This window comes from Nipponia nippon, unplaced genomic scaffold, assembly GCF_047370975.1.
Source record: "Nipponia nippon isolate SJK-2023a ecotype South Korea unplaced genomic scaffold, ASM4737097v1 scaffold_1, whole genome shotgun sequence".
Taxonomy (NCBI): Eukaryota; Metazoa; Chordata; class Aves; order Pelecaniformes; family Threskiornithidae; genus Nipponia; species Nipponia nippon.
In genome coordinates this window covers 103,847,243-103,873,631 of record NW_028262290.1, presented here as the reverse complement: position 1 = coordinate 103,873,631, position 26,389 = coordinate 103,847,243, and the positions used below count along the sequence as shown (strand labels likewise).

General features: G+C 41.5%; 1 protein-coding gene across 3 annotated transcripts in view; it reads left to right on the top strand.

Moving 5' to 3' along the window:
• Positions 1-22,830, top strand: part of COL15A1 (collagen type XV alpha 1 chain) — a 163,779-nt gene extending 140,949 nt beyond the window's left edge. For all 3 annotated transcript variants that reach the window (XM_087765728.1, XM_087765720.1, XM_087765733.1), the window contains 10 exons: positions 3,882-3,931; positions 9,302-9,412; positions 10,848-10,992; positions 14,436-14,500; positions 16,240-16,368; positions 16,536-16,595; positions 17,177-17,236; positions 17,993-18,178; positions 19,262-19,377; positions 19,706-22,830. In XM_087765728.1, coding sequence (XP_087621854.1) covers positions 3,882-3,931; positions 9,302-9,412; positions 10,848-10,992; positions 14,436-14,500; positions 16,240-16,368; positions 16,536-16,595; positions 17,177-17,236; positions 17,993-18,178; positions 19,262-19,377; positions 19,706-19,922 — 1,139 coding nt within the window. In that variant the 3' untranslated portion in view covers positions 19,923-22,830. The remainder of the gene's footprint in view (positions 1-3,881; positions 3,932-9,301; positions 9,413-10,847; positions 10,993-14,435; positions 14,501-16,239; positions 16,369-16,535; positions 16,596-17,176; positions 17,237-17,992; positions 18,179-19,261; positions 19,378-19,705) is intronic.
• Positions 22,831-26,389: the final 3,559 nt, after the last annotated feature.

Genomic DNA, 26,389 nt, shown 5'->3' with positions numbered 1-26,389 from the left:
GCTGGTCAGAGATTTCAAGAAATCTTAGAAGGATGTCATGTGCACTTCCTGAGATATTGTTTTGTTGTCAATCTTTTTGAGCCAACTGGGCTAAAATCCAGTGCTTCCCATTTCAGAGTAACACACCTCTGCATTCTGAGTTCAAGGCAGTCATTTGTTGGTGACACTCCCACTTCCAGTAGGAGGTGGAACTAGATGATCTCCATTTCAACCAACTTTTTAATATTCTATGCTTTATTTGTGATAATCATGAAAAGTCTGTGTGAACTAAAAATACTAATTCACTGGTGGTAGAAGCATCATAACAGATGTTCCTCACCAAAGATTTACTTTTCTGTATCAAAAAGTTGATACACATTGCTAATTCTTACACATTCAAAAATAGTTACAGAAACAAGCATCTATTTGAAAAGACTGCTATTACAAACTCTTCCTTTTCTATATATTTTTTGAAATCTCATATACTGAGATAAGGCTTTGGTCAGTGTCAGAAATAATTTGAAACAGAAGAAGCAGTATATCAAATTAATGTTGCTATACCATATTTATAATCTTTGTCCTCTAATGTGTTGATAATAAACACAAAACTACATCTATATGGATATTTCTGTCTTTGTTCCAAAGACACAGTTCTGTTGACTGAACATGGTATTTTGGTTATTTTTAAGAGGACATCTGTTTATTCTAATAAAATCTGTTTTCTTGTCTTGTCTTCATTAATTTTTGTTCTGATCAATATCCAGTGCCTTGAAATAAGTCATTAGTGCTTCCTAGTCATCAATAAAACTGTAAAAAGAAGAAGCAAGAAGCATACCTAAACAGAAATTAAGAAAATTTTCTTTTCTGTGCTGGTTTATCCACCATGAACACGTCTGTTCCCTCCCAGGTTCTGTATTTAGTGCAAATTAATGTCCTACAAGTATTTTTGTCTATACCTGATGATTTCAGGTGCTTCAGAAGGAGAGGATTATGAGAGGATTATGCTTATGATCTTGTTGTAAAACTGCAGCTAGTGAAGGATGGTGAAAATAACATGAGAATTCTGGTTAAATTGAAAACTGAATTCGCCTTTCTCCAAAGGTAACAGGGATTTATTCATATGTTTGCCAACTGAATCCAAATAGCTTGACTATCTTCCATATTTTGTGAAGTTAAAATATATTAGCTGAGACTAATTCTGTTGCTGCTCTAAAAAATATTCCTGTTTGGTTCTTGCTTGTTGATGTAGTTGCTAAAACATTCTTTCATACAAACCAATTCTCTACGTCTCACAGATATCCACATAATATTTGACAGTGAAAATTCACAAGCTAGAAGTTGCAGGGTAGTGGAACATGATTAAAGTACAGGAATTTTTCAAAACCTTCTTTGAAGGACAGATGGCTGAAGCTCCTTCCACTACAATATCTGTTGAGTTCCAGCAATCAGAAAAGCTTCCTGAACTGTGGTACTTGTCCACGCAGTGGATTTATTTTTCCTTTTCACAAAATGTCTCCTCTCCAACCTTACAAACAGGCTCTATTAATTGATACCATGCAAAAATATGAAGCCAACATAAAAAGTGGGTAAATGGCAGGCCGCACTTTATTTAGCTACTCTGTATAGAGGCAGGTGTAGTAAGTATCCAGAGCATAGGTGCTGTGTTCCAACCACATGCACAATGCTCCAGCACAACCCTGGTGTTTCTGGCTGGAGGAGCACAGTTTGGAGCCTTGTAAGAAAACATACCTAGAAATAGAGGAGGAGACTTCACTGTGTCATAGTCTCAGACCCAATTGCCTAAGGCTGAAGATCTGCTACTAGAAAATGCAGGGTTTATTGCAGTGTGCTGGCCCTTGACCATAGTCAACTCCCTTCCTTCCTGTGGGTCATTCTCCAAAAGGCCAACCTGGCATACTGGACAGGTTTTGACACTCATCCAGATCTGCCCTTTTGCATGTTTGTTTGTCCTGAGACCTTCTTTTCTATATGAAGAAGAAGTTTCACCATTTTCTCTGTGAATTGTGGAAGGAATGGAGCTAAAGGAAAATGAATGAGGTGGAGCAAGATCACTTCTCACTGGGCAAGCATTAATTCTGGTAATAAGTGAGTTCTGTTGCTCTAGGGGCTAAGTTAATTTCTAGATCAGATCCCAGATCTGAAAGCAGTGTAGCTATCCATTTTCTAAAAGGAAGACCACCAAAGTTCTATGACTTTATGATTGTTGGGAGGGCATGATTTCGCCATTGATTATGCACATGCAAAGTGGTGTTAGTATGTTTCGGCAACATCTGAAAACAAACTGAAATGAAAATGTCTGGTCTACCAGCAGAAGCCACACAACAAAGTATGTTTCCCTCTGGCTAGTGTTAAGATCCCTAAAGGTCCTGCCAAAAATTGCTTTCCAGCCCTCAGCTGAATGTCTATAGAAGAAGGCTGAACTAGGTTTGCCCATTGAGAAGCCATGTCAGGCAAACTTCTCTGGCTGTGTGTACTAGTAAACTAAACAGACCCAGGACACAGAGGACAATTGTCCTGCAGTTTCATTGTTCCCATATTTCCTGGTCTGGATTCAGCCTACAACAAGTAACGCTTTCCCAGACAATAGCATGGTCTGAGGGATAGCTTAAGCCAGGGATTTGTGCAATAGGCTGTATGGATAACTCTCTCATGCTTCGGGAGTGAGGAGGAGAGTTTAGTGGTATGGATGAAAGCTGAGCCACTTTACCTCAGGGCTGAGGAACCGGTCTAATACAGTTTACCTACCAGTGTAGGTAGAGCCTACTGGTTCCCTACAACAGATTTTTGACTTCCACTTTGAGTGGTGACCTCCCTCTTCCTCATGTACCTTGCCCAGGCCTAGTCTGCTTGCTGGTCATCCTAGAAAGACCTCAGATATTGCCCAGTGTAGAGACTAATACTAGCAACATCTGAGAAGGACACCTACCATTCCATTCCACCTGTCTGTTCCCCATCCCCTCACATGGATCAAACAAATCACTGCAGTGAGATACAATTGGCAGGGTTGGAATAAAATTAAAATAGCTGCCATAGTGGGAATACATTTCTGTCCCAGAGTACAGATGTATACAATGTCTACTTGACAATTGTGTCTGAGATAGTGTACTGAGATCTGAATGCTATGGCTGGCATAGGGTTGGACCCAAAGATCTCAAAAATTAATCAGAACACATTTGAAGAAAATGCATCAAGCTGTTATGGACAGCTGTAAAACAGGTTGTTTTTTTTTTTTCCAAGCATATGCCAAGCAGAGAATATTTGAAGGCTTTTTAGACTTTTTGTGCTGGCTTGACAGCTTTGGCTGACCACCATTGGCAGACAACACAACACAGGTGGTATAACCATTGATGCTGGCATTGGGTTTTGTTGCAGAACAATGTCAAGGAACAATTATTCTATGATCAACAACATGGCAGTAACACTGGTTCTTTTTCTTGTAGGTTATGGTACTGTCCTTCCATGAACAATAACGCAACTCCAATTGGCCACCCCACTGCTGGCAAAACATTTGGAAAGCTTTTCTTTTACCTTGGTTTCCATCAAAGGGGTTAATTTGAATGCTTCTCTTTCACCCTCTGCCCAGCTGCCATTTTTTCAGGAAACTGAATTTTTCATCTTTGAGCATTCTTTGCTCTCTTTGCCTGAAATTCACAATCAGATTCAGAAATTATTAAGGTGGAGGAGTGACAGAGAAGATAGGGCATGTAAGCCTTGCTTTGTTAGGAAAACAAACTAAAAATATCTGTTAGATTTAAAGGTTAATGTTATAATTGTAAATAATTTTCCTTTAAACTCCTAAACCTGTAACATCCAAAGCAGTGCTTTTAAAAAGAAAATTACAGATAATTATTGTACTTTATTGTATTTTCTTCATTTTTCAGGTCCACCTCTGCCGCCATCATATTTCAGCCACTTTATTAATAGCATAAAGGTAATTATATCCCATTTGCATTTGAGTTCTGTTAAGCTTTTTCCAAAGTGTACTTTACTATAAATTAAGCATAAAATGGTATAGCATGGTGAAATATACAAAACAGATAAAAGCATCAGCAATTACAAATGATATTAATTTCTTAAAATCCAGCTACACAGGTAAGTTTATTACAAGCATAAAGATAGTAGATGTCAGTAGTATATAAAGATTACTTTTAAAAAAACTTTGTTACTGAGGCTTTTTACCTTCCCGGTTGTATTAAAGTGAGTCATAATTCACTGTTACCTAACATAAGTTGATATAAATTATCTGCCATAAATGAATGCTTTTGTTTCCATGCCAGCTCAGGTAAGAGACATCCATTACCTAAAGGGCTTCTAGAAAAATGTAGCAACAATTAACACATGGGGAAAAAAGAATCACTTCTGTGTAATACTATTTCTCTTTTAAACACACTGAATAAGTTAAAGTGATGGAAATGACTTTTCCTGGAATCTCTTACAAGAAGGTATACCCATACCTTGATGTGTTTGGTCTCTCTCTGTTCCATTATTCTCCTGACTGCTTCAAGTGACAAAAATGAATACCAATGCAATATTATTTTTAATGTTTTTATGTGAACAAGGCTCTTTATCAGTAGAAGATCTGAAAAAAAAATTGAATCAAGTTATCATTTAATGATGCCACCAAAAGCAGTGTACTATCTGTTTCCTTGAAGGACTCTTAGTGCCATCTGGTTTTCAGATTTTGTTTCTGCTTGGCTGAGTGCACCTAAATTATTCCTATGGCATAAGGTGCCCCATGCATGCATGGCAGAGCTGATATGGCTTCTTTGATCTTATAGAGTAGTGCCTACAGCTTTACAGCTTTAGCTACAAAGAACTCATTTTTCATCTAGTCCTTCATCTCTGCTAAATGGCATGCCCTACAGAAAGCTTTATAGTCCTGTTTACTGGGAAACTAAAAAGAAGAGAAGTCAGGAGAGGAAGTCACTGGCTTTCTACAGCTACCTGCCATTCTTGCTTTGCCCTTTGCCTCTTCTCTTTGCAAGTTTATTTCTCAGAAAAGTGAAACAAAGTAGACCAAAAAAAAGTTGAAGGAAATAAAATAGCAGACAAACAGAAGGAAATAATGTGAGGAGGAACCTACAATTGCTGTGGCTCATTTTGCACAGAGACATAATAATCTAGTATTTAAACGCTTCTTCTTACCTATCACTCTTTTCCCCAAACTAACTGATAATCAACAATGAAGGACAGGAAAACAGATGCAGTTCAAAGTGTCAGCAATTTTGTGTGGTGTCTCTTCTGTTATCCTGGTACACAGCCTTGCCCTTCTCTCTCATCCTATGCACAGTAATCTTCACTTTACCGTATACTTTTAAATATCTGTCCATTCCATGTCCATCGTGCTTTGCTTTTTCCTTGATGAATGAGAAAAGCAGAAAGCCAGGCTTTTATGCTTCCTCCGACTTTGTCTTTGCCTCCAGCTACAACACAGGACACGGTTTCGTTGGGTAGAATAGCAGGAAACAGCAGTAGAGGCATTTTCTCTGACTCCACCTAACCCCACCTCTCCTAGCCCCTGCCCTGAGAGCGCCTTGCACTCTCAATAGAGAAAGCATTCCTTTTCATTCTGTATCATGGAAAAAGGAAGTGATGTCAAAAAGACTTTAAGTAGATGCTTTTCTTTAGTAAGTTCAGAGATTTCATAGAATCATTAAGGTTGGAAAAGACCCTTAAGATCATCGAGTCCAACCGTTAACCTAGCACTGCCAAGTCCACCAGTAAACTATCTCCTCGAGCACCACGTCTACCCTTCTTTTAAATACCTCCAGGGATGGAGACTCAACCACTTCCCTGGGCAGCCTCTTCCAATGCTTGACCACCCTTTCGGTGAAGAAGTTTTTCCTAATATCCAACCTAAACTTCCATGGTGCAGTTTGAGGCTGTTTCCTCTCGTCCTATCACTTGTTACTTGGGAAAAGAGACCGACCCCCACCTCGCTACAGCCTCCTTTCAGGTAGCTGTAGAGAGCAATAAGGTCACCCTTCAGCCTCCTCTTTTCCAGACTAAACAACCCCAGCTCCCTCAGCCACTCCTCATGACACTTGTTCTCTAGACCCTTCACCAACTTTGTTGCCCTCCTCTGGACACGCTCCAGCACCTCCATGTCCTTCTTGTAGTGAGGGGCCCAAAACTGAACACAGTACTCAAGGTGCGGCCTCACCAGTGCCCAGTACAGGGGCACTATCACCTCCCTGGTCCTGCTGGCCACACTATTCCTGATACAGGCCAGGATGCCATTGGCCCTCTTGGCCACCTGGGCACACTGCTGGCTCATGTTCAGGCGGCTGTCAACCAACACCCCCAGGTCCTTTTCCACCAGGCAGCTCTCCAGCCACTCCTCCCCAAGCCTGTAACGTTGCATGGAGTTGTTGTGACCCAAGTGCAGGACCCGCCACTGAGCCTTGTTGAATCTCATACAGTTGGCCCTGGCCCAAAAATCCAGCCTGTCCAGGTCCCTCTGTAGGGCCTTCCTACCCTCCAGCAGATCAACACTTCCACCCAACTTGGTGTCATCTGCAAACTTACTGAGGGTGCACTCAATCCCCTCATCCAGATCATCAATGAAGATATTGAACAGGACTGGCCCCAACACTGAGCCCTGGGGAACACCACTTCTGACTGGCCGCCAACTGGATTTGGCTCCATTCACCACCACTCTCTGGGCTCGGCTGTCCAGCCAGTTTTTCACCCAGTGCAGAGTACACTTATCCAAGCCGTGAGCAGCCAGCTTCTCCAGGAGAATGCTGTGGGAGAGAGTGTCAAAGGCCTTACTAAAGTCCAAGTAGACAACATCCACAGCCTTTCCCTCATCCACTAAGCGGGTCACCTTGTCATAGAAGGAGACCTGGTTAGTCAAGCAGGACCTCCCTTTCATAAACCCATGCTGGCTGAGCCTGATCCCCCGGTTGTCCCGCACATGCCACGTAATGGCACTCAGGATGATCTGCTCCAGGACCTTCCCCGGCACTGAGGTCAGGCTGACAGGCCTGTAATTCCCCGGATCCTCCTTCCGACCCTTCTTGTAGAGGGGCATCACATTTGCTAACTTCCAGTCATCTGGGACCTCCCAGGTTGACCAGGACTGCTGGTAAATGATGGAGAGTGGCTTGGCAAGCTCCTCAGTATCTTCGGGTGGATCTCGTCTGGCCCCATGGACTTGTGAGCATCCAGGTGGAGGAGCAGGTCGGTGACTGCCACCTCTTCAACAACTGGGGCTTCGTTCTGCATCCTATCTCCATCTCCCAGTGCAGGGGCCTGAAAACCCCAAGGATGACCAGTCTGACTATTAAAGACTGAGGCAAAGAAGGCATTAAGTACCTCAGCCTTCTCCCCGTCCTTCGTGACAATGTTTCCCTCTGCATCCAACAAAAGAGGGAGATTCTCCCTGGCCCTCCTTTTGTCACTGATATATTTGTAAAAAACATTTTTTGTTATCTTTAACGGCGGTGGCCAGTTTAAGTTCTAGCTGGGCCTTCACCTTTCTAATCTTCTCCCTGCATAACCTCACAACATCCTTGTAGTCTTCCTGAGTCACCTGCCCCTTCTTCCAAAGGTGGTAAGCTCTCCTTTTTTTCCTGAGGTCCAGCCAAAGCTCTCTGTTCAGCCAGGCCTGTCTTCTCCCCTGCCTGCTTGTCTTTTGGCACATGGGGACGGCCTGCTCCTGCGCCTTTAAGACTTCCTTCTTGAATAACATCCAGCCTTCCTGGGCTCCTTTGCCCTTCAGGACTGCCTCCCAAGGGACCCTGTCAACCTGGCTCCTGAACAGGCCAAAGTGTGCCCTCCTAAAGTTCAGGGTAGCGGTTTTGCTGACCCCCTTCCTTACTTCTCCAAGAATCAAAAACTCCATCATTTCATGGTCACTGTGCCCAAGACAGCCTCTGACCACCACATCGCCCACCAGGCCTTCTCTGTTCATAAACAGCAGGTCCAGCGGGGCACTTCCCCTGGTTGGCTCGCTTACCAGCTGCATCAGGAAGTTATCTTCCACACACTCCAGGAACCTCTGAGAGTGCTTTCTCTCTGCTGTGTTGTATTTCCAGCAGAGATCTGGTAAGTTGAAGTCTCCCACGAGAACAAGGGCTGGAGATTGTGAGACTCCAGCCAACCGCTTGTAGAATACTTTGTCTGTTTCCTCATCCTGGTTGGGTGGTCTATCACAGACTCCCACCAGGATATCTGCCTTATTAGCCTTCCCTCTGATCTTTACCCATAAGCACTCAACCTTAACGTTCTTCCTTGAGCTCTAGACAATCAAAACACTCTCTGATGTACAAGGCTACCCACCACCTCTCCTTCCTTGCCTATCCCTTCTAAAGAGCTTGTAGCCATCCATTGCAGCACTCCAGTTGTGTCAGTCATCCCACCATGTTTCCGTGACGGTGACCACATCATAGTTTTCCTGTTGCGCAATGGCTTCCAGCTCCTCCTGCTTATTGCCCATGCTGTGTGCATTGGTGTAAATGCACTTCAGTTGGGCTATTGATCTCGTCTCCAACACAGGCATGCCACCCCCTAGGCTCATCCCTAGCAAGCCTGGTTTTATCCCCTTGCCCCTTCACACCTAGTTTAAAGCTCTCTCAATGAGGCCTGCTAACTCCTGAGCCAGAATCCTTTTCCCCCTTTGCAACAGGTGAACCCCATCTGTCTCCAGCAGGCCTGGTGCCTTGTAACTTTATGTCCTGGTTTCAGCTGGGATAGAGTTAGTTTTCTTCCTAGTAGCTGGTATAGTGCTGTGTTTTGGATTTAGGATGAGAAGAATTTTGGTAACACACTGATGAAATTTTAGTTGTTGTTAAGTAGTGTTTACACTAGTCAAGGACTTTTCAGCTTCCCATGCTCTGCCAGGTGCACAAGAAGCTGGGAGGGAGCAGAGCCAGGACAGCTGACCCACACCAGCCAAAGGGCTATTCCATACCATATGACGTCATGCTCAGTGTGTAAACAGGGGGGAGTTCGCTGGGGGGCAGTGACCACTGCTCGGGGATGGGCTGGGCATTGATCAGTAGGTGGTGAGCAATTGCATCGTGCATCACTTGCGTTGTATGTTGTTGCTGTTATTATTATTGTTATTGTTATTATTATAATTTATTTTATTTCAGTTATTAAGCTGTTCTTAACCCACGAGTTTTCTCACTTTTACTCTTCCCATTCTCTCCCCCATCCCACCAGGAAGGAGTGAGCAAGCAGCTGTATGGTGCTTAGTTGCTGGCTAGGTTTAAACCATGACACTTTAAAAGATCAGTGCATAGAGTTCTGATCTCGCTTCAGCTCAACGGTTTAAAATATATTCTCTTTAAAGGGTGAAAAAGGAGACAATGGAGTCACTGGTGTAAAAGGAGAAAAAGGAGAACCAAATGGAGGTTTTTTTCTGACCGGACCTCCTGGACCACCTGGAAGACCAGGATTAGTTGTAAGTCACGCAAGTTGTAGAATAGGAATATTTGTGTGTACCCATTGTTTTAATTTAGAAGGCACTAAAAAGAGACAAACACCAAGATCATGCTAAGAACTATATAAAAACTCATATGCTAACCATTAGGTGAATACAAGAGAGTTGCATTAGGCATAAACACAGACACTTCACTGTTGTGCATAGAATTAATTTGCTATGAAAAATCAATGTAATGTTATGCTTGGCTGTCTTATACAACTACATCAGTATGCAGATTCATGCTATTAATAGCATCACAAATCAAGGCAGTATATATAACAGGTGACACTACTACTTATATCCCCATAAAAGCGAAAATAGGCTATATAAAGTTAGACAGAGGCTGACTTGAAAATTATTGGCCATCTAAATAATTAATCTTATTTTCTATTCCAGTACTCCAAAAACATGAATGAAAAGTCCAGTGTGTACCCATCTGGATGATTCCTATAAAATTCAGCCACTGTCTAATCTCTACCTAGTTGTTTTATCTTCTGGCAATTGCCACCACAGCTGCTTTGGAATCAAATGCACTAATTGTTTGGAAACTAGTTTATCCCTGGGATCTGGCAACAAATGTGTGCATTGCATTACTCTATTGTTATGTTCTGTGCCAAGGAGTGTTAATAGGTGGGTCATAGCTGAGGACAAAGTGTTAGGTTAGCAAGCGCACCTTCAAAATTCCCCCTGGCGCTATTCCACATTGCTGAGAACCATCTGCCTGTTGAGAAACTGTTCCACTGGCAAGAAGGAGTTGGATGGCACAACTGAGATAGATACATCAGAGACTGAGCTCTCCTAGTCCAGTGTCCAAAAACTGTTCTATGTATGCAGGCCAGTTTGAGCACAGGGAGCACAAGCCCTCCCTTGTTCAGGCTGAGGACACACCGCTAAACTGGAAACATAGAGAGTTGGAGCCTTTTTAATCTGGAAGACTGGCAGCTGAAGAGCTTAAGGGATATTAGCTGACATTTGATCACAGGAGGGAGAAGACAACATTCGTCGTGAGACATACACCCTGCACAGACACACTTTGTGTTAAAGCTTTCCACCACATACCTTCAGACAAACTCTTATCTATAAGCACATCAAAGCAAGTAGTCTCAGCACGAGCAGAGTTGAGATCCAGGACTTTGAGAGTACTGTCAAGAGTTTTGCAGATACCAGCTACTCAGGAATAGGTGCAAGAACTTTCAGAAAGCTTTCTGAAACTTAAATTCTTGAATTTAGTTTAGTATATGGTCAAATTTTTCATTTTCCATTAACATCCATGCCTCCTTGAAGAAAATTACATACAGACTCATGTCTAAACAGTGGTGTGGTGGCAAGCCTTCAGAAAATGTTGCCACCAGAGATGAAGGCCCTGCAGCAGTGAAACTGACACATTCAAAGGAATACTTTTTATCACTGATAGGGGCCAAAAGGGGATTCAGTTGTCGGACCCAGAGGACCTCCGGGGTTACCTGGCCTACCTGGCTTACCGGGTTATGGAAAAATTGGACCTCCTGGCCCACCTGGCCCACCCGGCCCACCAGGACCCCCTGCAATATATGGCGCAGGTGAGAGGGTGCGATTTGGCTTTTCACTGTATATGTGAGTGCATAGGCATGCACCCACCCCCACCCCCCACATTGCCACTTCCTTTACATACCTGTTCTTCCATCTGCCCACCCACTCTGCACACCTGAATCAGGTTGCTCCCCTCTCTCCTCCTGCCCTCTACTGATTTCTCCTGGGGGGTGAGTTGGAACTGGGAACACAAAAGGGACAATTTCTCTGCAAACAGTTTTCACTGTCTAGTGCCATGGGAGCAATATTGCATGAAAAATCTTAATGTGGCTGTGGCTGAGAGGAAGTCTACATAATGGAGACAGGCTGCCTTGAGAGCTTTGCAAAATTGATCAAATTGAGCAGCTGGCTAAATTTGGGAAGATGTTAATGTGGGCCAAGACACACTTCATCTGGTGAATAGAGTTAAATCCAGTTGGCAGCCAGTCACAAGTGGTGTTCCCCAGGGCTCAGTGTTGGGGCCACTTCTGTTTAATATCTTTATCAATGATCTGGATGAGGGGATTGAGTGCACCCTCAGTAAGTTTGCAGATGACACCAAGCTGGGCGGGGGTGTTGATCTGCTGGAGGGTAGGAAGGCCCACAGAAGTATCTGGACACGCTGGATCGATGGGCTGAGGCCAACTGTATGAGATTCAACAAGGCTCAGTGCCAGGTCCTGCACTTGGGTCACAACAACCCCATGCAATGCTATAGGCCTGGGGAAGAGTGGCTGGAGAGCTGCCTCGCAGAAAAGGACCTGGGGGTGTTGGTTGACAGCCGCTTGAACATGAGCCAGCAGTATGCCCAGGTGGCCAAGAAGGCCAATAGCATCCTGGCTTGTATCAGAAATAGTGTGGCCAGCAGGACTAGGGAAGTGATCGTCCCATTGTACTGGGCACTGGTGAGACCATACCTCAAATACTGTGTTCCATTTTGGGCCCCTCACTACAAGAAGGACATCGAGGTGCTGGAGTGTGTCCAGAGAAGGGTGTCCAAAGAAGCTGGTGAAGGGTCTAGAGCACAAGTCTCATGAGGAGTGGCTGAGGGAGCTGGGGTTGTTTAGTCTGGAGAAGAGGAGGCTGAAGGGAGACCTTTTCGCTCTCTCCAACTGCCTGAAAGGAGGCTGTAGCGAGGTGGGGGTCGGTCTCTTTTCCCAAGTAACAAGCAATAGGATGAGAGGAAATGGCCTCAAGCTGCGCCAGGGCAGGTTTAGGTTAGATATTAGGAAAAACTTCTTCACCGAAAGGGTGGTCAAGCATTGGAAGAGGCTGCCCAGGGAAGTGGTTGAGTCCCCATCCCTGGAGGTATTTAAAAGATGTGTAGATGCAGCACTTAGGGACATGGTTTAGTGGTGGACTTGGCAGTGATAGGTTAACGGTTGGACTTGATGATCTTAAGGGTCTTTTCCAACCTTAACGATTCTATGATTCTAGGATTCTATGATTCTCTGATACAAAGGCAGTACCCACAGTAGAGTTTAGGTCTAGAATGTAACTGCTGGACAACTGCTTCTAAAAATTAATTGTTATGCACATGCTGAATAGAAATAAAACTTTGGGAGGGTTGGTAACTGTACTTGTAATGATTTTCAACATATTGGATTAGAAAAGGAGTAAAATGTTCCACAAATAGTCACAGCAGGGGAGGAACTTTGCAAACAATGTGGCGCTGGAGCTTCAGGTGAATTATCTCAAACTTGCATCAAAGGGAATACATGGCTCTAAACCAAGTGTCACAGGTCAAGATATTTGTGCTTTTGACTCCTCTTAGGTCACAGGTCTGCTAGTGACAAGCCTCATACTGTTAATGTCCAGTTGTTAGACTAGGTTCTGGTGGATGGGGTCCTGGGCTTGTCTGACATTACTTGACAGGTCTGCCTGAGCAAGCAACTCTGATTCCTCCCTCTGGGAACTGCGACCAGCATGGGAATCCAGCCAGGTAAAACCAGAGCAAAGCATTCCTTAATCTCAACTGAAGATGGTGTACTAACAGAAAGGGAATTGTTAACTGAATAGAGAGGCTATAATGCAGATCTGTCCTGCCTAAAGTGTGGGCAGGTCTAGCTAATACAGATCTCCATTTCTGAGAACTAACAATCAGTCTGTTTCTCCACAAGACCTGTGCCTCCAGTATGCTAGTTTGGGAAGTAGACCTCTCTGTCTTCAATTTGTTCTCTCCAGGAATTTCTTGAACCTGGTCAGATTGGTTTATACAGCTGCCCAGGGTCAAGGTGAGACTTCCAGTCTGTCATCCAGTAAATATTATTAATTGAGTGTCTATCAGAAGCGTTCATCCTTTGAAGAATATTTGAGAAAGAAGAAATCTTTAATATGTTCAATGGTGGAACATAGGCCTGTACCTGAATTAGCCCCTGATCATCATAATATGGACAGATCCTCAGTATCCATAAAGTCCATAAAGGCCTTCAGGCCTTTTCCTGTGTAATTTATGTTAAGCACTTCTGAATATTAGCTAAGAGACCCAGGCAGACAAAACAAATTATTAGCACTCCATTCCTATATTTTCGTTTATCCTCTCTGCCATTAGTCTTCATCATCCTCCTACACATTTTCCTCTTTGCTTTGTAAGAAGCTTCTTCAGGCAGCATGCTGATGGATATCCATTTTACTAAATGTTATGAACACAAATGTTTATTTATTTCCTATCTTCAAGGCACAGTTATCTCTGTTCAAGGTCTTACTGTAATATGGGGCTCACATACTGCAATATGGGGAAAGAGGAATGGTTTATCTGGAGATAAATAGCTCTGAGCACTTCTGAGAACTGAACCCCTTTCCCCTGCTATTGACAGGAACGAACTGCTCTGGAGGATCCTTGTAAGTGCTTCAGAGCATAGATTCTTCAATTTGTAAAAGGTGATTTCAAGGCTCCTCTGGGTTTCACAAAAACAAGCGTTTTTGAACACTAGAACTTGCTTTATTGGTGCATAACTGCAGCCTCCTAATTCAAAAGTTACAGATCAGTAAACAGCAAGCTATGGAATGCAGCAGTGCTCTCAGGGTTAGCCTTTACTGACTTTTAGAGCAAAAGATATAATGACTGCCTCAAAGCCTATATGGGCAGGAGCTAAAAGTTCTTCCTCTTCTATATGCACATCATTAGCAGCTAGCAGAAGAGCATTCTGGTCAATTTAAGTGGATCTGGTTCTTCATTTGCAGAGTCTCTACAACAGATTGCAATCTGTTGACCTTAACCACCCAAATAACAGAGAAAAGACTAAGTTTCACCATTGCTTTAAAAAAAAAATCCTTAGAATGCATTTTCTGTAGTTGGCTTGAACACAGCTATTCAGAACTTGACTATGCAAGGCCTATGCCTATTTAAAGCTCCCACTACTCCTAGACACTACCACTAAGTCCTTTCTTTATGTCACTCACCTCTCTCAAAAAAGATGACCTTCAACATGTATTGTATGCTTGTTATATTTTAGCAGCTGCAATGCCTGGGCCACCAGGTCCTCCGGGAGAGCCAGGGTCACCTGCAACCAGAAACCTGGTAAGACATCAAAATAAGGAAGTTTGCCATTGAAACCCTGCTTCAAATCTTTTGGTGGCCATTGGTAGCACTTAGAGAGGAGGGAAAGCTCTGTCCCGTGTTTTTATTTATTAGAATATTTTCTGGTTTTCTGAACCTCATAATTTTTCAGCAGGGAATCCATATAGCTGGGAAAAGTGATGAGAGGAGAAGTCTGTCCATTGCCTTGTTAGTAGTAACAGCCTATTGAAACAAATGCAAAGACTGATAGCATGCTAAAGTAATGGAAAGGTGCATATTCCATGTTCAAAGCAATGTGTCCAAAAGACTGTGGCAACTTAAAATCCTGAGATACTAGAGCAACTACTGAATGCCCAGTTTCCATGAAAAAGACACTTTACATTACTGGATTAAAACCTAGTAATATAGGTCATTTGTTTCTAAGAAGAAAACTGTAGATTTCCCTAGCAAATCTAAAAATCATTGTGCTAGAGAATACGTATAAATTTAATTGTTTCCTTTTCTTACTGCATGAATCAAATCAGAATTGTATCCCAGATATCCATGCCATAAAAATGACAGCTAAGACTTCTGTCTTGTTAATTTCTAAATTAAATATTCATAATTTCTGAAAAAAAATATTCAAGCTAGCAGAGGGGGTTCATTGCAATTTTTTCCTTTTCCACATTCTCACATTATGATAGAAAAGCAAATTTGCTGGATATCTTTGGCTATTATTTGAGAATGTACTAATAAACAAGCAGACTTTCAGATCACATACATCATATCAAATGAACTAACAAGAATCTGTGTGTAAGTTTCTTAATGCCTTCCCACCATAGTGTCATACCTCTGCTAATTGCCTTTTCTCATAGAAATTCAGGACCTGACAATGGTTACAGATCAGGGGAGAAACAGATGTTCAAAGACTGGTGCCCCAAGGTAGAGGACTGTAGTTACAGGCTGGGAGCTACTGTCTTAGATAGGAGATCCAAGCCCACTGAGGTCAAAAACAACATTAAAAAACAATATGTAAATCTATAGTAGGGTCTGCATGATTCATAAAGCATTAATATGCCTTCTGACACTGAAGAAATGAGAAAGAAATGACACTCTCATGAAACTTGTACCTGATTTTACACTATCTGCAATTATCAAACAGACTGTAGAAGCAACCCATCTTAGACAGGACTGTGTTCTTATCTTGAGGTGACAAAGACAGAGGTAATAGGTGCAATGTCTATATTTGACAGGCATCAGTTTAAGCCTCCTGATGATCCAGAAAAGCGAAATTGAAAAATACTTGCTGCGTAAACTAGTGGCACCTGGAAACATAACAAAAGGGATGGAAGAAAACACCCTTAAAGAGATCACAACAACACTAAGAAAAATATAACAGAAGCAAATGTATCTAGAATTTTGTGTGATATTTATAAACCTTATCAAATCTCTTCTGAACTTTGCCATTTTGATCTAGTATGCTAAACTGTAGAGATGCAATGATCTTCACTCTGTGTAAAATTAACTATTGGTGTAGTTCTACTACAATCCACAGAATGATTATGCTGGTATGCCAAAGTAGCAAGATATTTATGTTACTGAAGCTTTTTGTATGAAAAGACATAAAATTGACTTTATGAGCATTTCCTGCGGAAGAAGCCTTGACATTTATGATTTCAAATGAGACTTCAGTTTAACAATTTAACTTGCAAAATGTTTTGTATGTCTGATGAAGCATGTTTCATTTTCCTACTTGACAGGTTACAACATTCCAAAACATTGAGGGTATGTTGGAAAAAGTTCATTTTGTTACAGAAGGTACACTAATCTATCTGAGTGAAACCAGTGAGGTTTTTGTCCGTGTTCGAAATGGATGGAGAAAATTGCAGGTACTATTGCACTACATCCTAACCCTTTCCAACTCCCTTAGTCAAAATGGAGTCATGGCAGATATTTTTTACAGGGGTAGAGAAGTATGGGTGCAAGGATTCCTTTTTTTAGTTCAGAAACTCCTGGTGATACGGTTTTGTTTGCTTCTCGTTTTGGGTTCTTTCAGCTCGGTGAGCTAATTCCTATCCCTGCTGACAGCCTGCCTCCTCCAGCCATATCAAGCCATGTAAGTACAAAATATTAGACTGTGAAAAACTGAGTCTAAATGTGCAAAAACTGGCAATACACTTGGCAGAAGTTGCAAGCAGATCCCTGCACAGCATGATTTTCCACTGAGACTTGTCAGTTCAAAACAAGCATCCTACCACTACAGAGGGAATTACCAAGGCCTTGAGAAATATTCCCACCCACTACATTTTCTGTTTCCACATCCTCCTTACACTTTCAGTTTTAAGTTTCCTGAACCGGTCTTGTGCTCCTGCCAAGAGTAGGCTGCTTCCATGCAGGAGTCCAGGTGCGATCCAGCACTGACACCAGCTCTGGCAGAGTACTGTGGAATGGGTACACTCAGGTCCAGCAAAGCAACTCTGGCCAGGACAGCTTTCAAACACATATTTATGTGACACACCAAACTGATGATACGAAGATGTATGCTGGCTACGCGGTTTGGGTTTATTTTTCAGAGGTAGAACAGTTTCAGATTTTCCAATGTTCAATGTTTGCTTTATTTAGAAAATTATTGAGTGTCTAAAATTCTGGTCTGAGTAACATGTTTAACATATCTGTTTGCATGTGTTAAAACAACAGGGATTTCAGCCTCTTCCAGCACTGAGGCCAATATCAAATACGAACAATGGAAAACCAGCAGTAAGTATGAGATCTGTATTGCAACTGCATAGCTGTGGTTTGAAACATGCCAGTTTGCATCTTGAGGAGATTTGTGATATTTCCTCTTCAAATTCACAGATTTTACTTTAGAAATTTACAAATCCACTTCTTTAACTGGTTTAGACACCTCAGAGACAAATTTTAATTTTTTCCTCCAGATCTATTTTCATTAGAATATTTTCTGTCTTCATGGCACTGCTTGTTTTAGATAGACACTTTAGAATCTAAGACTTCATTTAAAATACTTCAAAATATTTAGACGAAGAAAGCAAGGTAACTGAGTTATATAAAAAAAAATGTGGATTAGTGCTTGCATCTTTGACTTAAGCATGCTACTTCTTGTACTTGATAACAGTAAATTTTTAAATGGTATATGGTCTACTTACTAGTAGTCTTCTTACTACTTATTTCCATGCTTGTAGGACTTTGGATTTTGTGTGGTAATTCCAAGACTTCTGCTTAAAAATATTAGCTTCTTTTAAAATAATTTTGGTTTTTAGGAGCATATAATCTTCGTGGTTTCCTTAATGTTCAAAGATAAATAGGTATTTCTGCTATGGGTCTCATAGCTTTAAGAAATGTAATGTTATGGCAGCAAATAACTTTCATACCTGGTATAGGTATGTTCTTGTGGTGGCAGGAGGAGGGGGGGGGGTCTAGTTTGTTTCCAATATATGTCTTCCTAGTGTTATAAACTTAAAAAAAAATGGTGGCTTTTCTTCTTTTTTTCTCCAGCTGCATCTGGTGGCTTTAAACTTGCCATTTTCTGGTGACATGCGAGCAGATTTTCAGTGTTTTCAACAGGCCCAACTAGCAGGTTTGACATCTACCTATAGAGCCTTCCTCTCATCACATTTGCAAGATTTGGCCACAGTTGTCAGAAAAACAGACCGATACCATTTACCAATAGTCAATCTTAAGGTAAAAATGAGTGCTTCGTACTTGTTATATTAGGATAGGCTGTAGGTGCCCCAAAATCTTGGAAGATGGCAAAACCAGAAAGTTTCAAACCAAATTGCATTTTATAAAGAAGCAGCTTTGCATTATGTTTCAGAGTTGGGTTCAAGAAACAAAAAAGTAGTGATAAAGTAGGGAGTTACACATTGCCTCACATTCCCTTTGCATTTTCAAGGGTTGCTTTTTTCAATATCCTAAGGTTAATGGTAGAAATAAAGCCTACTTTGAGCAGACTGCTGACAAAGCAACAGTGTGATGTTCAGCTTTCTGGATATTTTTTATATCAGCAGGGAAAGTGCACCCTCAGTTCTCAAAGATAGCTATTATGTTCTACCTTCTAGTACGATCACAGAGTATAGTAGGCTAAAATGCCTATTTTTCTCATTTCTAAAGATGAAGGCAAATTCTGTGCTTATGAGTGATGCTGGATTTACCCCAATGAAACTGAGAGGAGAGTCTACGGCATGAGTAATTTTGTGGTCTCACATAAACAGACACACTCTAAAACTGAGGAAAACAAACCATGTCTCTGTAGCATTGGCTGGGTCCCAGAACAAACGGCCAAGGAAACCTACAGGAATAGCACGTGATGCTTGGAACACGCTGAACGGATGCTACTCTGAAGTGCATGCAAACACAGAGCCTTGGAGACAAATCTGTAAAGACAATATTGTTTCAACTTTGACTGGAAAAACTCAAAAGCAGTTTGAGAGGTAGCCTGATGCAAAGCTTTTGCCTTGAACATTTGCAACACTTTTCACAAAACTGTGACCTCAACAGAAGTTGCAATACAAATTATCTCTGTATTTTCTCTATAGATACAGTTACAAGTAGTAGTTACAAGCAATTTTTCAAACAACCCCCTAGATAGTTAGGAGGAAAAGAGCAGTGGAAATGGAGATGATCAAGCTGAATATTTGGAGTGGCGATAGAACAGAGATGCAACTGTGAGGCAAAGGCAGATGTATAGATAAGTCTATAAAAGTCAGGTATGATGTGGATTTTGGATTTGTTTTGTTTGTAAAAGTGGCTTTGAAACTTTAACAGGGAGAAATACTTTTCAATAACTGGGAATCTATATTTAATGGAAACGGTGGACAATTCAACATTCATGTTCCAATATACTCCTTTGATGGGAGGAACATCATGACTGATCCATCTTGGTGAGTTTACATCACCATTTATAAGTTTTACATGACCTTTATTTTTACCATAGTACAAGTAGCAATATCTTGGGCTACTAGAAATGTGATAAAAATTTCTCACTTTACTTATGCCATCTTTCTTTTCCATTTCTGACAGCATATGAATGGGATATCAGGTTGTGTTCTCATTTTCTTTCTCTCCTTTCTATCTTCATCTTTCCCTACCCACTGTTTACTTCAAGCAGAAGGAAAGCAGAAATACAGGTCACCACACATATAGGTGTGCTGTTGAATAAAGCAAAAAAGAGACTTTTTCAGGAAATAACTTCTTAACATTACATTTCAGGCCGCAAAAAGTAATATGGCATGGTTCAACTGCAAATGGGATCCGACTGGTTAGCAACTACTGTGAAGCCTGGCACACAGCTGATATGGGAGCTATGGGACAAGCATCACCGCTGAAGACGGGGAAACTTCTTGATCAGAAATTATATAGCTGTAGTAATCAGTTTATTGTTCTCTGCATTGAAAACAGTTTTGTATCTGATCCCCAAGGAAAATAATTCACCTGTTACACATAGGAATATTCCATTTTATGACAGAAAAAGCTGACATTGACATTTCATTTGTAATGATGTAAATATTTTATTTTTTGTAATTGCACATTTCAGGAAAAAATAGCCAAAGAAAACATACCTCAACACAAACCACATTCCAGTTAGGTGGAACATCCAGTGCACATGCGGCTGACTTAAAGCCCTTCCTTCCACTTGAACCCCACATGGTTCAAAGTTGGGCAACAATTAACTCACAGCCTTTTGTCCTTCTGGCTGAGCTGAAGATCACTTAAGGGCATGAGCCAAGTGTGGTCTATGAGGAAGATCCAGTAGTCTGTCTCATAAGCAGTATGGCTCAGCAAAGGCTGCTGCTTCTTCACAGCTGAGAAGCTGCATGCTCTATGCTCTTCTTTTCACTTGCATAGATTTTGAATACCCAAGGCACTCTTCTCATATATATATATATACATACTATCCCTGAGCAAATAATGGGAGGCTGTTACATCTTACAGGGCTGGAATTTTCAAAAAAGCTGTAAGAACAAAGGAGCTTACCTCCTTTGAGTTTCAGTGGAAGCTGAGTACCGAACTCCTGTAAGCTTGTACAGATCGCAGCCTGGTGCTTACACATAAATTTAGCAGCTTCCGCATCTTACTTCAGCTTTTTTCTTTTCATATTCTAGGCATAGGGCTTTATGCAGGAGGAGTGAATTTCACCTAGACAAAATCTGGTCCTTATTTTGGTGCTATTGTTACCAGGAAACCTGGAGCAATGTTAATAGAAAACATCCTGTTTTACTGGTGTGCAAAGTAAATGCAGACAAACAAACCATCTGACCTTTATTTATTTCACTGCGTATTAGAGGAAGTCATTTCCTGTTGTGGCAGACTGCTGAATGAAAGATGGCTGTCATGGTTTCTTTAAAATAGGTTCCAGACATTGTTATCTCAGTAAGTTATATGTAAAGTGATTTTCCTTTATGTGAATTTACCCTTCTGGCATTCACATAATTAAAGAATTGTGAATATAAAATAACAGCAGCAATGATAGGAATGATCAGTAAATACTAATATTCTTCGCAAACAGTATCACCATAATATCTGAAGTCTTTTGCCTATATATTTGTTTACTGCATACTTTAAACAACACATTTACTTATATTTTATCAGGCAGTAACTATGGAGGTCAAACTCCACATTATCATTTTTTAAGATTTAATCTAGACTGTGTTGGAAATACATTGCTGACAAATAGAGTATTAAATTACTAGATAGCTACCTTCAAAAGACAAAAGCAAATCACACTTGCTATACTAAACTGATATAATTATATAACGTAATATTGTGAAATCCAGCTTTATTTTTCTGATGTATTATAAAAGCTTATTTCCCAGGGTCAGCTGAATCATATCTTCTTTTTTTCTTGGAAAAGTCATGACTCCATTATTACAACATGGTAATGAGGCAAAACCAGTTTATATTACCTTTAAAATGTATGCAGAACAATTCACTGCACTCATTTATAGTCCATTTCCCTAAAATGCTGAGCACTCTTGTGAAATGCCAAATTCCTTCAGTTCACACAGTTGGAAGAGTTGTATATGTATGGCAGCGTTTCACTCTGAGTCACAGAAGGTTCAAGGGGGAAAATAAAGTGCTTTTACGTGCTTCCAGCAGGAACCATCTACCTTTAATCTTTTGTTGGCAGACCCTCAGCTTGGCCAAGTCATGGCCAGCGGGGTTTATGCTGGTTTATGGCGGTTTTTTATTGCAGCCAGTCATCACCTAGTCATCACCTAGTCATCACCATCAGTTCTCGCTCTTCCACTCCTGAACTAGAGCCAGCAGTAAGGGAGCTGGCTATTTCTTTGCCTAGAGTTGCAGTGACAAGAGGTCGGGGGGAGATGGGGTCACACAGAAGAGCTGTGTGAAGAGAGAGGAGAGAAGAATAAAAAAACCATGCAGTTCTTAAGGAGATACCGAACTAGGTTGGGCCCAGCAAAAATGCATCCAGAATTCTGTTTGTGCAGATCCTTTCGCAGGGCTAAAACTGTGCTAGAAACCAATGTAGCAGTCTGAATGAATGAAATCAGAGTATAAGTCAAATAAGATTCTTCCGTCTTTAAGAGGAAGGCTTTGGTTGAAAACATCCATTTATTTTGAAGCTTTGATGCACTTTAAAAGGAAGAAGTTTATACACTGTAAATACAGAGATTAAAGTCTTACCAGAACTCCAGAGCTGGTTGATGAATAAAATACAGCAGATCCATTTCAGCTATTGGAATGAGTATTTCTAGAAATCAAGCTGATGATAGATTTGTCTTTATATGAATTGTAAGTGCAAGCTATAACAACAGAAGCTTCCTTTAAATCAAGAAGGATCCATAGTGGGGTTTGCACTTCTGCAAAAGAATCAGTTCTCCATTAAAAATAATTTCAATTTAATTTTAATTAAGCTGGTGCTTAACCTGAAAGAAAAAAAGGGGGAAAAAAAGAAAAAAGAAAAAAAGGGAAAAAAAAACAACCAGGGGAAAAAAAAACCCAAACAGTAAAGCCTAGGAAAAGTTAATAACCATTTGAAAAAGGAATATTGAATTGTTACTGGAGAGATTCATTTATTTATCATGGATATTTTGGGGATGGTGCAAAATGCAGGAATACATAGCTGAATGCTCACTACAGATGCTTTCTAAAAGTGAAAAGAATTTTTTGTTATGAAAGTAAATTGGCAAATGAATTAAAAATTTACTTTCAGTATACCACTCCAGATTGGACTTTGTTAGGATCGGATGAGTTTTCAGTGGAAACATCACTTTTTACTGCGACGTTTTACTGGTTTGTATTAAATTTGACAACTATCATCTTCAGTCCAAAGAAAGCAACAGGAGACACTAACCATCTCATTTTCAAAAGACATGCTTTAAGTCAAGACATTTTTGTTCCAATTTACTTGCTCTTTAATAATCAAAAGGAATTAGACTCCTCAGTAACAAATGAAAACATTTTTTCATTGTATGTTTTACCTCCTCAAGGACCATTCTTTTTTAAAAGTGCTAATACTGCAGCAGATCCCCTCCCCAAAATAAAAAAAAAAAAAAACCACCTGTTTTCATCACCGCTTTATGCAGCCAGAATATAACTCCTGCCAACAGGGTAAATGTGTGCTTACAAATTGTTAACTCTTTAGTATTTTGAAAGCAGTTCAACACAATCAATAACACAACATCTGTCTGAATTGACTGACTACATCCAAAGTTCCTTGTGGTATCATGCAATGATTTTTAAAATGATCTTTTGACTTGAAATAGCAAGGGTTGGGAATTTGTAGCACATCCTTCCAAATTGTTTTAAAGTTGGTGTGGGAGAACATAATTTTTAATCTGATTAGGAAAATGGGGGGAAGTCATGTCAGGAGTAGGGACAGGTATGTGCATGCATGCACATATATGGAGGCACACTCATCTCCAAATAACTTTTTTCATCCTTGCCACCCTATACCCCATGGCTGAGTTAGTCTTTGACTGCCTCATCAGCTAGAAGCTGATTGACCTCATGCATGCAGGTAAATGTTATACTAGGATGGAGGAATTTCTGACAATCAATTTACAAATCTGAGCCCAACAAAAATGTGGCTTCCGTTCAACTCACTTTCCTATAGTTCTGTTTTTCATGATAGCAAATATTCCCCCACAGGGTCATATTTGTACTGAATTGTGAATATAAGCAGTAGATTGCAGACACCCCACAATCCTGTTCTAGCCCATTGATTTTGTTAGCAGTAGGTAATCAGCAGGTCTTTTGCCCTTTTCAGTTCAGGGATCTTTTCTCTGGGCAGTCACAAAACATGACGTTATCATTGATCAGTAGTGTGCTGCTCTGCCTGGCTGAACTACAGTGAAACGAGCGGTTTCTCCTCTCATTGCTATTATAAGTAAGTCAAACCTGTGAGTTTCTGCAGTGCAGCATATACACCTCAAAGGACTGACAATTAACAAAACTAGTCTTGGTGTAGTCAAAGACTGTCCAGCCTTGCTTCTGAGCTGTGCATTCAGATGAAAGAAGAAAGAATGAGTTGCAGTATGTCCTGCTTCGAAGACTCCACAGTTACTCTTCTTTTGCATTGATGTTGAGGTGTTCCTTCTGAAGTAACAACTGCAATTCTTGTTTTCACTCCAGTCCTCTGCCTGGAGAAGAGAGCCTGTCTTCTAGATTTTAAAGGAATTAGATGCTAGAATTGCAGTTTCACTTTGGTGTTCAAGTATTGCAGTCAACGGTATGCATGCATCTTAAAAAACATCTGATCAGGGTTTGGCTGTTATTTGTTGGTCTGGTATGTAGTTAGAGCCTACGATCTTAACAGTTCCTCCCTGCTGTCTCTCCTTAATGCTTCAACAATAACTGGCCAGAGATAGAAATATTTCTAGATGAGCATCTACTTAAGCAAACTACTTGAAGTACTGAAAGTACTGGAAGTACTTTGCTACTTTAACCTGAACCTAGCCTCCCTTTTTTAAGCTGTCAGAGGGCTGCTACTTGTTGCGTCTTAAAAGGCCTATTTTGCACCTCAGTGCAACTTCCACTGTTACCAGTTGATCTAAACTTTTTACTTACCAAATTCTCTTCCACTGTATCCATAATTCAAAAAACCTGTTCTACTCCTAAGTAATGGCCATGTACACACAACCTAATCTGGAGATGCACCCAGAGTGGATGGCTCAGCTCCAGCAGTATTAGCTTTGCCTGGGGGAGAGAGAACGAAAAGTCAGAACACATATCCATCCTATATGGGCGAGAGAAATGGAATGGGGCTTTTTTCATTTGCCCTTTCTTCCACCTTGTGATTGACCTCCTCCTTCATGTGTCCTACCCCAACCATTTAAAGCTTGCATTGCTCCTCTGCAGAAAAGCTGGACACCGTTTGGAGCTGCCAGCTGCTCTGGTGCAGCATGCAGCACATAAAAGTTCCACCTTTTACGTGGATCTTCTGCACTGTTTTCCACAGCACCCAGATAAGCACTGAAGGCCAACTTCCATTTGTGTGTGCTTTGCTGGGAGCACTGCATATGGTGGTAGGATGGTAGGCAGTCCAGAGAGGTTCCTTTGGAACCAACAAGAAACCACAATTCCTTCTTCCCTTACAAAGCAGCTAACCTCCCTGCATTATCCTGAAAAGTACTATACTGTAGCTCTTTCAAGCTCAGTGCACAGAATTACAGACAGCACAGGCTGTGGGAATTTCTACATGTGAAGTCAATTCAGCATCACACCCAGGTGTTGATCGGGGTAACATTATAACCTGCTTTCCCCAGCTGGTCTTAGGGGTACTAGTGACGTTTCAGCGGAAACGGGGGTGACCACCCTGTCTGACCTTATAAGAAGTACCTAAAATCATCTGCAAATTCAAATTCAAGCCAGGATGATGACAATGCCTCTGCAGGAAAATTATGTTTCGTATGCTGCACTTCAAGTCTGTTCATATGAACAGCAGCAAGGGACTGCCCAATAGCTGTGTTTCTCCACTGGTCAGTACCAATACCACCTCACAGTTGTTTTGTTTGGCCTTCTTTGGTTCCAGACATATTCACCAAGATCCTAGCCACAGTAATGGCTTGCTACTGGAAAAACGTTATCTCCCCACTGAGTTAGAGGATGAGTTGGTGTTAACCTCCAAAAAATGGTCCATTGGTGTTTAGTTTTGCTATAGACTTATGTATTTTGGCTTAGCAGGATCCAAGGTCTCAACCGAGGCTAGTTACATCGCTGAGGCTACATCACTAGCTGCTCATGGCTTGGATGAGTATACTCTTCACTGGGTAAAAAACTGGCTGGATGGCTGGGCCCAAAGAGTTGTAGTAAATGGAGTTAAATCCAGTTGGTGGCCAGTCACAAGTGGTGATCCTCAGGGCTCAGTATTGGGGCCAGTCCTGTTTAATATCTTTATCAATGATCTGGATGAGGGGATTGAGTGCACCCTCAGTAAGTTTGCAGACAACACCAAGTTGGGCAGGAGTGTTGATCTGCTGGAGGGTAGGAAGGCCCACAGAAGTATCTGGACACGCTGGATCGATGGGCTGAGGCCAACTGTACGAGGTTCAACAAGGCTCAGTGGCGGGTCCTGCACTTGGGTCACAACAACCACATGCAACTCTACAGGCTGGGGGCGGAGTGGCTGGAGAGCTGCCTGGAGGAAAAGGACCTGGGGGTGTTGGTCGACAGCCGCCTGAACATGAGCCAGCAGTGTGCCCAGGTGGCCAAGAGGGCCAATAGCATCCTGGCTTGTATCAGGAATAGTGTGGCCAGGAGGGCTAGGGAAGTGATTTTCCCGTTGTACTCAGCACTGGTGAGGCAGCACCTCGACTACTGTGTTCAGTTTTGGGCCCCACACTACAAGAAGGACATCGAGGTGCTGGAGCGTGTCCAAAGAAGGGCAACGAAGCTGGTGAAGGGTCTAGAGCACAAGTGTCATGAGGAACG